The sequence below is a fragment of the Armigeres subalbatus genome, chromosome 2, assembly GCF_024139115.2.
Source record: "Armigeres subalbatus isolate Guangzhou_Male chromosome 2, GZ_Asu_2, whole genome shotgun sequence".
In the NCBI taxonomy this organism is placed as follows: domain Eukaryota; kingdom Metazoa; phylum Arthropoda; class Insecta; order Diptera; family Culicidae; genus Armigeres; species Armigeres subalbatus.
In genome coordinates, this window is record NC_085140.1 from 216,957,162 (window position 1) to 216,972,182 (window position 15,021).

The 15,021-nt window shown below is 38.3% G+C and overlaps 1 protein-coding gene across 3 annotated transcripts in view; it reads left to right on the forward strand.

The window, feature by feature from the left end:
• Positions 1 to 12,860, forward strand: part of LOC134211658 (potassium voltage-gated channel subfamily H member 8) — a 159,460-nt gene extending 146,600 nt beyond the window's left edge. For all 3 annotated transcript variants that reach the window (XM_062688762.1, XM_062688761.1, XM_062688760.1), the window contains exons 11-18: positions 168 to 286; positions 473 to 553; positions 629 to 724; positions 2,922 to 3,075; positions 3,151 to 3,266; positions 3,333 to 3,646; positions 11,557 to 11,776; positions 11,833 to 12,860. In XM_062688762.1, the coding sequence (XP_062544746.1) occupies positions 168 to 286; positions 473 to 553; positions 629 to 724; positions 2,922 to 3,075; positions 3,151 to 3,266; positions 3,333 to 3,646; positions 11,557 to 11,776; positions 11,833 to 12,732 (2,000 nt within the window). In that variant the 3' untranslated portion in view covers positions 12,733 to 12,860. The remainder of the gene's footprint in view (positions 1 to 167; positions 287 to 472; positions 554 to 628; positions 725 to 2,921; positions 3,076 to 3,150; positions 3,267 to 3,332; positions 3,647 to 11,556; positions 11,777 to 11,832) is intronic.
• The last annotated feature ends 2,161 nt before the right edge of the window (positions 12,861 to 15,021 follow it).

Below are 15,021 nucleotides of genomic sequence, written 5' to 3' on the forward strand. Positions count from 1 at the left end.
AAATTAATTCATGATACTTATGTAAAAGAATTATCGCATTGATCTAATATATTTGTCATTCTTACAAATTCTACCTAACTTTCCTAATATCGACATTTGTCTTCAATTTTATTTCTTCACCTAGTCGGTTAACTGATGGGTTTGTGCTTTTATTTTCCTCATTCCAGCTCTTATGCATGCTGTGGTGTTCGGAAACGTGACAGCTATTATACAACGGATGTATTCACGACGTTCCCTGTACCAGAGCAAGTGGCGTGATTTGAAAGATTTCATCGCCCTGCATCAGGTGAGCATATTTTCCTTCGGACGGTTTCCACCACGATGCACCCCATCCCGGCATCGAACCGAAGTGGGGTGGTGTCGTCTAGCGGAATCTCAGCGGAAAATATTATGAATTCTGTTTGTTTTTCTCCTTTTTAATTTTCATTCATCTGTCGGGGAAAATGCGTCTTGATGCACGTTGCATTTATAGATGCCAAAGGAGCTGAAGCAGCGAATGCAGGACTACTTTCAGACGATGTGGTCGTTGAATCATGGGATAGATGTGTACGAGGTAGGTGATGATGGTTGGATACGTTAAACAAATATGGCCTATAATAACCAAGGTGATATTTTCTTGATCCATCAGATTCTGAAGGAATTCCCTGAGGAGTTGAGAGGAGACATCTCGATGCATCTGCATAGGGAAATTCTACAGTTGCCTATTTTTGAATCGGCATCGCAGGTATGTAGACAGACTGACTTTTCCTGGATATTGATTTTAATGAAAAAGCTACACATAGAAACTCCCACTGCTCATCCTGAAAGAATGAAACTTCAAAATTAAGTAACAACAGAAAACATTTTTGTATAGAAGCCAAATTGAGCCTAGAGAGGTAATAAGAAATCAGTTCAAATAAATCCACTTTTATTTAAGTGGTAGGGACACGGCAGGTATTTTCGTCTGTTCGTCATAGTCTCGAAAATCAATAAAAGAGACGCTTTTTTTTTGTAAAACTCATACGTACCAAATCGTAAGCTCAGGAGAAACGTTCTGCTGTAGTGGAGTTCTAGCAAATGTACGTTGCTTTCGTTGGTTTTAGCCCCTACGACGATGGACGGAAATACCTGTCGTGTCCCTACTGACATTTTTTTTTTATGAGAAGGACTAATTTCGGATTGCGATGGAAAACTAATAAAGATAACTACCGTGGGGCATCGAAATCCGTACACTTAAGCACCTTAGTATATGAAAAAGTAATTAGAAAATAGGAATCGAATGTAAATAAAACGTTTTTTATTGACATAGGAGCATGAAGGCTTCTACTTTTGAATTGTTTCACAATTACTCATTAAAAACTACGAAAAACATGATAAAATATTGAATAAAATCAACCACTTCTGACTCGAAATCCGTCCACCGTGGACGGATTTCGAATCAAAGAATCAAAATCCGTACAGCTATTTTTTAACTAAATATTTAAATTGAAGCAGTCTGATTGACTAAACTACCACTGTAAATAGTTCGATACGCACCTTGAGAAGCGATCCCTTCGATCTGTATTCCGCTTATCGTATGTTATGATTCGCAATTATCAATTAAAACACAGCCACTTTTGGTGCAATTATGCTCTACCCGAAAACAAAATGGCGGCATAAACTCCGCGTTGGGTGGGTGGAGACTACTTTTTTATTTTTGTAGTTTTAATTTCAAAGCCTTCTTTCCATTTCTATTCCCCAAAAGCTTACTGCCAAGTATCTAAACAGAATAAGATAAATTATTTCTACAATAATCAGCCTTAACCCCCTTTAATGTATTGATATTTCATGAAGTGGACGAGTTTCGGTGCTGTACGAATTTCGGTCCCGCACGGTAGATGGATTATTTTTTCTTCAAATCCCACGTTCATTAGGCCCTCTACAAAAAGATTCGACGCTAGACAGGCGGCCTTTCGGCCTGAAATCATTGTGATGGCGATGTCAGATTATTTGGCAGAATGTGGTTTGAGCCGAATGCAATTTTCCCGATTCGGAATTTTGGCCGAATACTACAAATCTAGACCAACATTTGAAAAGGGCGTACTGCCAAAATTAATTCTTTCCGGCTCCTCATATATATATATATATATATATATATATATATATATATATATATATATATATATATATATATATATATATATATATATATAAAGCTAAATACATAAACTAAGAGCTGAAAGAATAACAATAAGAGTTACGCTCTTCGCAAATGTTGGTATATTGGAATATTTCTCGAACTGATTATTGCTTAGATGTTGCTTAGCTTTATTTTACCAATTACCATTTTTCCCTTCTTTCTCCTTTCTTTATTCTTTATCCTTCTTTCATTTCCATTAGTTCTTATTAGTTCTTATTTCTTATTTCTTTTTATCTTTCCTTCCAAAGAGCAAGTGCAGATTTCCACTACTAGGGGATCCACTATTTGACATTTTACCTTCATTCAAATAAATGAAGCTTACATCTAAACAGATAGCACTGAATCAACAATTTGACGCCACAATGCACTGTTAGAGGCTATTTTACCTCATTAGGGACAATATTTAAGATTTATTTGGCACCGAGAGTAAAGAACATCAAATAATGAGTTGAGCTATCGCCATATGTACATATGTGAACAAAGCATTTAAATTTTTCGAATTAAAATAATTTTTTACGTAGTTTGGCATTTTGGTAAAAAAGTTCGTCAAAATATATGTTTTTTTTTCAATTTTTTAACCCAATGGTGCCTAATTAAATCACGTATTTATTCTTTTTACAGCTAATTTCGGAAATATAACATTTCTGATCGGTGTGGGTTACTATATAGATGAATAGTTAAAAAAATATGTTATATTCTTACTTATTTAAGCACGCCCTACAATAGGTAGTTTTTGTAATAGGAGTTTTTCCATTCATTACAGGGCTGTCTCAAACTTTTATCCTTACATATCAAAGCAAACTTCTGTGCTCCTGGCGAATACCTAATTCATAAGGGAGATGCGTTGGGCTACATCTATTATATCTGCAACGGGTCCATGGAAGTTATGCAGAACAATATGGTGGTTGCCATTCTAGGTAAGATCTCGCATTGGACATTGATTCAGTTATTAGGTATTGAATAATTAATTTGAGTTTTCAATTTGGAAACAGGAAAAGGTGATCTAGTCGGTTGTGATATAAGTGTACATTTAACACATGGGAGCCAGGGCAATTCCGGCAATCCTGGCTCCCAAGATGCAATAGTGAAAAGTAGTGGTGACGTGAAGGTAAGTTATAAACTAATTATGTAGAAAGTTTCGTAAGATTTACAACTTCTGCATGTACTCGTGCAGGCTCTTACCTATTGTGATTTGAAAAGCATTCATTTGAGCGGGTTGGTCGATGTGCTGCGTCTCTATCCGGAGTATCAGCAGGAATTTGCCAACGATATTCAGCATGACCTCACGTACAATTTGCGTGAGGGCTACGAGGCAGAGGAGGAAACAGAGAACAACGGACCGTGCCTTGCACTACCGTCCATTAGCGAGGATGATGAAAATCAGTCAGACGTGGAGTCCAGTACGACATCTCCTTTACACACATCCCTCATAAAATCACCTGCACATAATCCCACCGCCAGTCCAAGACATGCGAAGCTGATACACAGGTAATCAACTGTTAATTATGTTCTCTCTCTATGTTACTTTTTGCCGGAAAGGTCTCCCTGTTTGGATCCTTTCGCTATCACTTGAGCAACAAACATGCGATTCACTTGTCCAAGTTAGTATAAGCTAAATATGATCTAATCATCATTTCAGTTGAAGGGCTGAATTTGAGATGGAATAAGTATTTTTGTTTGGCCAAATTTAATTAACGAGGGTTTATCCAGTATCACAGGAATTTCATTGAGAAGATATCTTGAACATTTTTCATCATCCCACATAAAGTGCTTGACACACAATTATACCACCAGGCCATTCTGTTTTTATGTTTGCTAATTACATTAAAGCAAATAAAGTTCGATCGAAAGTTGAGGATGATTTGTGAAGTACACGACAAGAAGAAACCTTTTTCAACAAGCCTCCCGTTTTCTTCGGCCAATGCTCGAGTGCAAACGCTGCAAATAAAAGCACACCAGCTGAAATTCGGGTGGAATAAAAAACATTTCGATTGATTTCTGTTTGAACGAGTGCAGTGTGGCAGATTGGCCCCATCATAGACGGAGATTTTCGTATATGACATGCAGTTTGAAGCTTCTTATACATTTTATAGAATATGTTCCCCAACTGCAAATTGAGGTTCTATGGCCAATCGTGGGCTTATATTTTTACATTCCAAAATCCTCCCTTCGTAAACCTTCATAAACAGATAATTGCTTGTTTAGGTGAGATCTACAGTATAAAAGTTTATCATTTTTTTTCTCCAAATTCTGCGCGCTTTCCCAAAATGCTAGTCTGATGTAATTTCGGCACTACGGCATTTAAGCCATGAAAACTCTAAATTAGTAGTTCTGAGCCAAAATATTGTTTACATCGTTTATTTTGCTTGTTATGAAGCGGTATTAGTTGGTGTTAAATAGATTTTTATTTTTTCTGAGTTTAGTTGAGATTTGAAAAACATGTAACTATGGGGGTTTATTGGTCTTGTTGCCTGGAGGTAAAGTTTGCTTTGTACTGACAGAGAATTTTTAAACAAACTAGCTAAAAATTCAATCCAAATAAGTTCGGTTAACAGTGGGATCGTTTATAAATCAGATTGAGACTGAGTAGAAGAAGATGAAGAGAATAGGGATCTTGTCAGATATGGTGATCAGTTAACTCAGCAATAGCTCTAGTTTCTGCAAAAAAAAAATAGCAAAGGCAAATATTTCACCCATGTAGTAAAAAACCTAGCCTTTTTGCCATGCCCTCAAATAATCCGGAATTTCTCCAGTGGTCACAACGTGATTTTGGACCAATTTTTTCTAATCTAGCCGAACCATGCCAAAACTATATTTCACAGAGTAATGGTCAATTGTATTTTGATAAAATTTTGCTCGCCCCATCATTTTGTCCATCCCCGGTACGTCTCACATAGGGGTATTTTCGCAATCTAGCCGGAATAAATTATTTTATCTCTCAAACTGCTATATTTCACCTTGTTTTATGATACTGTAATGATAATTCCTAATTTTCACTTTTTGACCCATGTGCTTTACCCTTTAAAACCCTGAAAAACATTGATAATTTCAATTAATTTGTTCTCGTCATCGCTAATACCGAAATCAGTTCAACTCTATGTGTTTGCAAGGGGAAACATAGAGCTGAAAGATGGTGTCATGGAAATTGCTCTATGACTCTTCCTCTTTTCATGGGAATGTTGAATGTATGATATAGGTCATAAATGCCTTAAATACAGTACCAAACTAAAAACATCCGCTTTCAAAATGGCGCAAATTTGTGCAAGATTTTTCTTCGGGATCCTAAAATATAGACATAAATACGTCCTCTCTATACTGAAATATTACCGAATATCATCGAATAAGTGTTTTATGCTTATTGAAAATATGAGGAACATTAACTAGTCATAGCTCGAAAATAGACTTCGAATTACTCTTTTGTATTTCCGTTCAGAATAATTTATTCTTGTCAAAAACACGTTTACATGATACTATTTTGTCTACTTTTTCATGGTATGTACTGATCTGTGGATTACTGTGACAAATATTTGACCACAATAGAACATACCGAACGTAATCAAATTCAACAGAGAAAACCGGTAATTTCCTCAATGAAAAACCTCTAACTTTCTAGAAGTGTAGTGGTAAAACTTTAAATCTAAATAGAAAACCTAGTACTAGGAGTGGCTCGTCTACTATTCAGAGAAGTTTGACGCATATTTAGACTGCTCTAGGACAATTTTGAAAATTTAACTTTATTCCGGCTAGAATGGCGAAATACCCCTATGTGCGTCTGCTTGTATGTGATAAAACGTTTACAATATTTTAGTTTACAATATTTTCACCGACTTATTTGCTGTATTTAAAAGATTGTTCTCTTTACCCCACTGCCTGAGCATTTTACCCGGCCCAAAACAAAATTGAATTATTTTGGATTAATTTTATATGACCAAAATAACATATTTGAATATTTAAAAAAAATCTCAACAGGCTTTGATAGCCAATAAGATAAGCTTCGACACACCTGCATTGAAAAATGCAATTTCTTGATAGCCCCATGATAAACTGTAGCAGTTCTTACAATTTACCTTCACCACCCCTACCGTTTTTTCGCATACCGAGATAATAGCCATTGAAGTTCCAAATAGCATCTTCTATATTAACCTTCAAAAAATCTAATAAATTGAAACATAATTGGATCTTGCTGATATATTCATTATTCGATAGATTACCGTAAAACGGTTTAGTTTGATTTTCCTCGAAATTGAGCCCACAAAATTTTGAAATAAAAAGAGGAATGGATCCCACTTTTAATCATCATTGTAGGAAGGGAATCTTAATATACGAATTTAAGTAAACGTCGCTGCCGTGTTCAGAATTTCCAGAAATTGTAGTTGGAGCTCTTCAATGTTTTGATCAGTAAGCAGGTTGGGACGAAGCGACCAGTATGCTCTTCCTTGTTCTTGACCGAGATTTGGTAATCAGACACGTAGGGTTACCGCCATGTGATCGCTGAATGAGCAAGCGTGTATGTGTACTGCTTTCAGTTGCTCGCATAGTCCACCGCTGACGTAGATACGATCTAGCCGGGAGGATGAGTTCGCTGTGATGTATGTGTGACCGTCTTCTCTCTATCCTAGCTGCAACTCGGAAGACTCCTTTCAAGAGGTTCGAAAGCCCTCTCTTAAATAGGCTCGGAATTCTTCTTTCAAGAGGCTTGGAACCGTACTCTCGAAAGCCTCAGAAGCATCCTTTCAAGATTCTCAGAAGCCTCATTTTAAATGGCTCGAAAGCCTTCTTTCAAGAGGCTCAGAGACCTTTTTTAAAGAGGTTTGGAAGCATCCCTTCATTCAAAAAACTCGGAAGGCTCTCTTATAAAAGCTCGGTTTCTTCCAAGAGGCTCAGAAGCCTCCTTTCTAGTGATTCGGAAGCCTTCTTTCAAAAGGTTCGAAGCCTTCCTTTAAAAGGCTCGGAAATCTTTTTTCAAGAGACTTGGAAGTGTCCATTTAAGATACTCCGAAACCTCTTTTTAAATGGTTTGGAAGCCTTCTTTTAAAGGCTCGGAAGACTCCCTAACAGCACAAATCTTACTGCTTACTACTTGATTTGGTCGTATATCAGCTACAGAACCTCGTGTATGACAAGTGTACTAGTCGGGCTCTTTTGAAAAGCTCGAAAGCTTCCTTCCAAGAGGCTCGGAAGCCTCCTTTCGAGTGGTTCGGAAGCCTCCTTTCAAGTGGTTCGGAAGCCTCCTTTCAAAAGGCTTGAAGCCTCCCTTTAGGAGGCTCGGATTTGTCCCTTCAACAGGCTTGGAAGCGTCCATTCAAGATTCTCCAATGTCTCTTCTAAGCGGCTAAAAAGCCGCCATTAAAGAGACTCGGAAGGCTCAGAAATGCTTATCCAAAATACTCCGAAGCCTCCTTTCAGGAGGCTCAAAAGCTGCCTTTCAATAGGCTCGGAAGACTCTTTTCATGAGGCTTGGAAGCCTCCTTTCAAGAGCATGAAACCTCCCATCAAAATGCTCCGAATTTTTTTAAGAGGCTTAGATGCGTATTTTCAAAAGGGCTCAGAAGCGTCCTTTCAAGATACTTAGAAGCCTTATTTCAAGTGGCTCGGAAGCCTACCATAAAATGGCTCGTAAGGTCTTTCAAGAGGCTCGGAAGCCTACTTTCAAGCCTCCCTTGAAGGTGTTTAAAAGCCTTTTTTCGAGAAACTCGGAATCCTCTCTTCAAGGGGTTCGGAATTCCAAGAGGCTTGGGAGCATACTTTCTGCTCAGATGCGTCCTTTCTAGATGCTCGGAAGCCTCCTTTTAAGTGGATCGAAAAGCGCTTTTTAAGAGACTTGGAAGCCTTTCTTCAAGAGGCTAGGAAGGTTCTCTCGGAAGAGACGCGGAATCCTACTTTCAAGAGGCTCGGAAGCCTCCTTTCAATATGCTCGGAAGCCTTCAATAGTAAAAAAAAATCTGTAGGAAGCTCGATGTATGAACTTAATTTGAATTGAGAAATAACAAAGTAAATGAAAATTTTCTGAAATTATTTATGCAGAGCCATATGTTTTGTTAGTTTTCAGGCCCATTTATCATATATCTTAAGAGTTACGATTATTTTCAGTTACAGCGAAAAACGTAAGGGGTACCTCAATTAATGCAAAAGCTCGAAGGGGTACCTCTCAAGAAAAAGGATGTTCCTCTGAAGTTCCACCAGTAGTTCCTTCGGGAATTCAATCACGCTTTCTTCCAGGAATTCATTTAGCATTTCTTTAGGCGTTTATCTACAAATTCCTCCAGAAGTTCCTCGGAGAATTTCTCTGGGAGGTTCTTTTAAGAATTCTTCCAGAAGTTCCTTCTGGAATTCTTACGGAAGTTCCTTTGGTAGTTCATCCTAGAAATCTTACGAGAGTTCCTCCAGGATTTCCTCCGAAAATTCTTCCTGTAGTTCTTCAATAAATTCCTCCAGAAGTTCCACCGGCAGTTCTTCCGAGAATTCCTCTGATAATTTCTCCGGAAATTCCTATAGAAAATCCCTCGGGAGTTCCTCCAGAAATTACTCTGCGAGTTCCTCCGGGAGTTCCTTTTCAGAGAAACACCCGGAGAAAGTGCCAGTGAAACTCCCGGAGGGATTCTCGTAGGAACTGCTGGTGGAACTCCCAGAGGAATTCCCGAAGGAACTACCGGAGGAGCTCCCGTAAGAACTCCCGGAGGAATTTCAGGAGGAACTCTTAGAAGAATTCCTAGAGGACCTTCCGGATGAGCTCCCAGAGAAACTATCGGAAGAACTTCGGGAGGAATTTCCAGCTTAATTCGTGAAGAAAGCCTGAATAATTTTCTGGAATAGTTTCTGGTGGAACTCCTGGAGGAATTTCCGGAGAAACTCCCGGATGAATTGCTGGTGGAATTCCCGGAGGAACTCTCGAAGGAATTTTCTGGAAGAATTTCTGAAGAAACTTCCGAAAGAATTTTCAAAGGAACCCCGGGGAAACTACCAGAAGCATTCTCGGAAACAAGAGAATTCATCTTATAGACAAATCTCGTCCAGCTGAAACCTTTGTTGGGGTTCGTAGCTGGACCATCATCATCATCAGAGGACCTCCCGGAGAATTCCCTGAGGAGCTGAGGAGAAAATCTATATAAATTCCTGAAGAAGCCTAAATAAATTCCATCTCTGGCGAAATTCCCGGAAGAATTTTCAGAGGAACTGCCGATAGAACTACCGGTATAATTCTCGAAGGAAATTCTAGAGAAATTCTTGGTGGAAATGCTGCTGGAACTCCTGGAAGAATTCCAGGAGGAATTTTCGGAGAAACTACTGAGGATCTCCTAGTGGAAATCTTGAAGTTTCCACCGGAGTTCTTTCAGGATTTCATTGCAAATTAATCTAGGAATTCCTCCGCAAATTCCATTGTTTTCATTTTCGGTATAATTTCTGTATAAATTTCCGGTGGAATTCCTGGAGAAATTCTTTGAAATTTTCACAAGAAATTATTCGAAACAATTCACGGAAAATTTTATGGAATTTACACAAGAAATTCGAAGATTTTTCGTGAAATTCTCAGGAATGTTTATTGGCAATTCTGCGGAATTTCCACGGAATATTCTTATTCTTAAAAATTATGGGAAACAGCACGAAATTATTTGAATTATTGCAGGGAATTTCCTGCAGAACATATAAAGCAGTTTATGGAAATTTTCTTGAAGTAAATAATGGTGGAATTTCCGGATCAATTCCCGTCAAAATTTATGGTAGAATTCCTGAAGACATTGCCGAAAAAGTTTCTGGAGGCATTCCTAAAGAATCCCTGATAGAATTTCGGATTGAATCCCAAAGATGTTGCTGGAGGCTTTCCTAAAGAATCCCTGATAGAATTTCGGATAGAATGCGAAGGAATTCCTGGAGAAAGCTTGCGTATTGATTTTTCTGCCTATTTTATAATAAATATTATTTCAAAGAGGATTTGTTTAGAAATTTAGATGTATGGTTCTAGTTTTCTTAAGCTTATGGAAGAATGCAGGATTTTTATAATAATTGTAATAGCCGATTCTATATTCTTATATTCTCTCTGAATATTAAATTCATTAATATTTTTCTAACTTTATTTAAAAATATCTAATGAGCAATAAATCACGCATTTTTAAATCCATTATTGTTTTGATCATTATTGTTTTAATCATTATTGTTTCGATTTGGTTTGGATTTTTTTTTCTCGAAATCCTGGCTACGCCCATGACAGATAGTGACATTTAGAAGATCTAGATATCGACCTATTATATGCATTCATTGAATGAATTTTATTTAATTGTTAAAAATAGTGAAAAATGCAAGAGAAATTTTTGGTCAACTGTATAGGATCAACTTTGTATTGCGCAATACAAGTTTTATTCATTTTCCAAATCAACAATATTTTTGCCTTTCTCGTATAACAAAGTTGTACCGAAAGGCTATATGATTGCTCTAAAAAATAACTTTTGATAGAAGGCCCGGAGACCCATATATACTAATCGAAGTTTCTTCAGGATTTACCGGAATTGACAGAAAACTTGGTGTTTTTTTTAGACCAATTTGGGCGAACGTATTTAAATTTCAAGAAAAATATTCAATATAGTGTCTCGGGTTACGTGCCCCACCGTGGTCCAGTTCAACTCAAACAGTAGCTCGAACATTTTAGGAGAGTTTTCCCTAAGCTTTGGCACCTTGACAGAGCCATGACCAAGACCCATGTTGAGTCGGAGTGATAGTTTTTTCATGATTGACCAGCAGTCTAGAACAATTGAAATTGCAGGAAACTAATGGATGGAGCATGGATTTGATCATTTAGTAATTTGGTTTAGATCTTTTATTAGTTTGGTAGACATCGCGCTATATTTTTCCTACAACTCTGCCTAACCGTTCTTTTTTTTGTCTTTAGTAAGGAGACTTTCAGCCCTAGGCTGGTTCGTCTCCGGGCCTAACAGTTCGCTAATTGCAGTGACTTATACTAAATGACTGGAATATTGCTGACAATCTACTAAATGATAAAACCCAAATTAATAAATGAGTGAATCCATTCTTCCTTTTTAAACACAATGTGTACAGTTCGAGTGCTCTAGTATTTAGATGGTCAATAACGATGCTGGCCACGTCCTTACTGGCGATCGTGGATGGGAAGGAATTGATGATACAATCACCCACCCACTGCTAGCCGAGTATATCTATATATACCGAGTACACTTGCCGCGAGTTAATGCGCAACTTGATTGGAATGTGCTAAGGTTCTATGGCAAAGGTTCGTCTTGGTAAACTGATTGCCTGAATGATAGGAATACTACCAAGCCCGTTTATATAATTATTTAGAAAAAATCGATGAGTTTTCTCATTTTTAAGGGTTTCACTACATATATGTATGTATTCGACAAAAGGTATTGTATGTGTATGTATTTTTTCAGTCGTAACAAATCACTGGTAGCTCTACGGGAACGCGTAGAGCGCCAACGGTCGGTGCAGGCCACCACCATGCCAGCCGCTCCCGAAGAGGACAACACATTCGAGGGTTTGAACTTGGAGTTAAGAAATAAGGAAAAGACGCATCCGGCACGAGTGTCGGTTGAACGCTTGGACACCCAGGTGACGACGCTACACAATGACGTGGCTGCTTTGAGCATGGAGGTACGTATTTTACAAACTAATTTACGAATCAAGTCTTTAATTCTCATATCACACAGGTTCGCAATGCTATCCAGGCACTACAAGAAATGACGTATTCTACCATCAACTCACAGTTTGATCTTGGACATTTTCCACCGGCACGATCGATACCAAACTTACAGAATGGAGCCATCGGTATTATGCGAGATCCTGAGCCAACAATGGCTCGTAGTTCCTCGCATCCACCTGAGATGTGGTGCCGTGAAATGAATGCCTTTGGTGAAGCGTTCCCCAGCCCCAACGGAACCGAAACATACTCCGAGAATATGTATCGAAGGAAATCGATCATGTCACAAAAGTATTCGGAAGACCTATCGTGCTCAACACAGACTGAAAATGTGATTGATTTTGAAACGCTGGAGAAAGTGGTTTTAGCTCATCCGCATCTCGTACTGAAAATATTAGGCATTGAAGCAGTTTTTAATAATGAAGAAATTAAGTTATATCCTTTAAATACAATATCCGAAGCGGCCAGTTCTGGCGAGACAATCTCAGCAAAAGTGCAAGAAGTATCAAATAATAATAACAACAATTTTAAATCAAACACCAATGGTTCGGTTCAAGGAAACGACCACCGAATATTGTACCCACCAATTGTGTGCAGTTCGAATGAATTTTACACTAACAATAATTCTAGCATTAACAACAATAACATATCTACTCTGACACCACTCCAAGACGAGGCAGTGCCGATGTCGATGGATGGTGTCAATAAAATGGCTAGAGTTTTCGACGGCACCAGTTGCTCTATAGTAATAGATGAGAATATTAAAATGTTGAAGCAATCAGCTGGCAATCACGTTCTTCGGCGGCAGGACCGTGTGCCAGCTAAAAACCGTTTCTCAGCCGGAGACGCCGACAAGCTCGAAAAAGGCTTGAAGAATCTTCCATCATCGCGCTCGCTTGGCGGCAGCTGAGAAAAGGTTTAGTCAGTAATATGAATAACTTATAGAATAGTTGACAGCTTATAAAATAGTTGATGTTTGATGAACTTTAATCTGACGTAGAGGACTATTTAGAGAAAATTCTAATTCTGAACAATAAAGTAGAGTATTTGTGTATTTTTGCTAACATTTGAAGTTTCACATGCGGCATATATCACTAATCCAAAACTGTTGTCTTCTTTTTAAATAGATGGTATGCATATATACTGTTTTTTTGCCTTTCTCGTACAACAAAGTTGTACCGCCAGCCCGCAATAAAGAAATACTCCGGGGGACTATCAAGAATAACTCCGGTTTATGCTCTCACACAAGGCAATTTAAAAGCACTTGACATTTTGGGTGAAGCCCGTTATTCGCAAGCCTCGACGACCGATCGACCCCTGTCGCTTACTCACTTAGGAGAAGATCACACCCTGGCAACAACTGCTGTGTATAAGCCGCAATGACCTCCGCATAATTATATTTACGCCGTTCAATACGCCATCAACGCTGCAGCTTCGATTGGATCTGTTGACATATTCACGTCTAACACAAATGAACTTATTTGGCTGATATTCTGCTTTACGAGTGCTTGAACGCGCTCCAAATCGCTCGACGCGTCAATATATGTCTTAATATATGACATATATGTCTTCGTCCTAAGTGAGAAGTTTTGAACGTGGCATCTTCACAAGCCGGGTAGCACTGAGGAGCCATCATTCAATAGGGCAGCGTGAAATGATGATGTTTCCTTCTTTCATCGGCAGTGTTTCATATGCGAGTTAGTGTTGTGTAAATACGAAACCATATTAGCGCGAAAGAGAGAGCCGGCATTATATACCTCTCTTTTACACTTTCATTCCAACAGAAATGCGCAACTCAGTATGAAGTGAGACAAAAGAGTTAAATATTTTCTAAACTAGCGGGTGCTTGATTTCACTCTCCAACTGTTTCGTACAGCAGTGCCATATGGAGTGAGGAAGCATTCTTCACTAAGCACTTTGGAACTGTTTACTCATGAAGCTACTTTCATCAGGAATATATCTGGTGCTGAAGCATCGGTCCTCATCTTCATTGCATCATTCATCCAAGTCCTGCCAGGGAGTCAAGACTGTTTTACACCTAAAAACCCAGATTAATCCACCTAGCGGTGATGGTGCCTTTCTCGTTTCTTGCGAGTGAGTAATTTCTACGCACTTTTGGTGAAAAAAAGTATTTTGACCATAATTTCTGAGCCTATAGTCCGATCCGACCAATTTTCAACAGGAAACAATGGGACCGGATTCTGCATCGAATGCAACTTCTTGCGAGCAAATCGGCTGAGGGTACATATGTGACTAAAATGAGTCAGATTTTGAAAAATGTATTTTGGCCATAACTCCAAATCCCATATTCCGATTCCGCCAATTTTCAAAACGAAACAATGGGACAAAATTCTGTGTTGAATACAACTTGTTTCGAGCAAATCCGTTAAACATAAGTGCCTGAAAAATGAGTGAGAATTTTGTACGTGTTTATTATGTAAAAAAATGAATTTTGGCCATAACTTCGAAACCCATAGTCCGATTGGGCCAATTTTCAATACGGAACAATTGGGCAAGATTCTACTTCGAATGAAATTTGTTGCGAGTAAATCAGCTAAGAGTAAGTGCCTAAAAAGTGAGTGAGAATTTTTCTTATAAAAAAATATATTTTGGCCATAATTCCGAAGCCCATTGTCCGATTAGGCCAATTTTCAATACGAGAAAATCCGTTAAAGATAAGTGCCTGAAAAATGAGTGAGAATTTTGTACGTGGTTTTCATGTGAAAAAGTGGATTTTGGCCAAAACTTCGAAACCCATAGTCCGATCTGTCCAATTTTCAATACGAAACAATGGGACATGATTCTGCGTTGAATGAAACTTGTTGCGAGTAAATCAGCTAAATTCGTCGAGCTGAGTCGATCGGTATATAACACTATGGGTCTCCGGGACTCCTATAAAAAGTTTGTTTTTGGAGCGAACATATAGCCTTTACGTATACTTTGTATACGAGAAAGGCAAAAAGTTCGTTTTTGGAGCGAACATATAGCCTTTACGTATACTTTGTATACGAGAAAGACAAAAAAACTTATGAGCGTAGACATATCAATCAATCCTACAAAAATCCAAATGTCTTCTAAATCTTTCGCATCTGATATTACCGCGGATACTATAGGACCTCTTTATGAAACTTAGTACGTATGTGCGCTATGAACGGGTAGCGTGACCAATCAACTATACCTCATGGTTGCACTAGTGGGT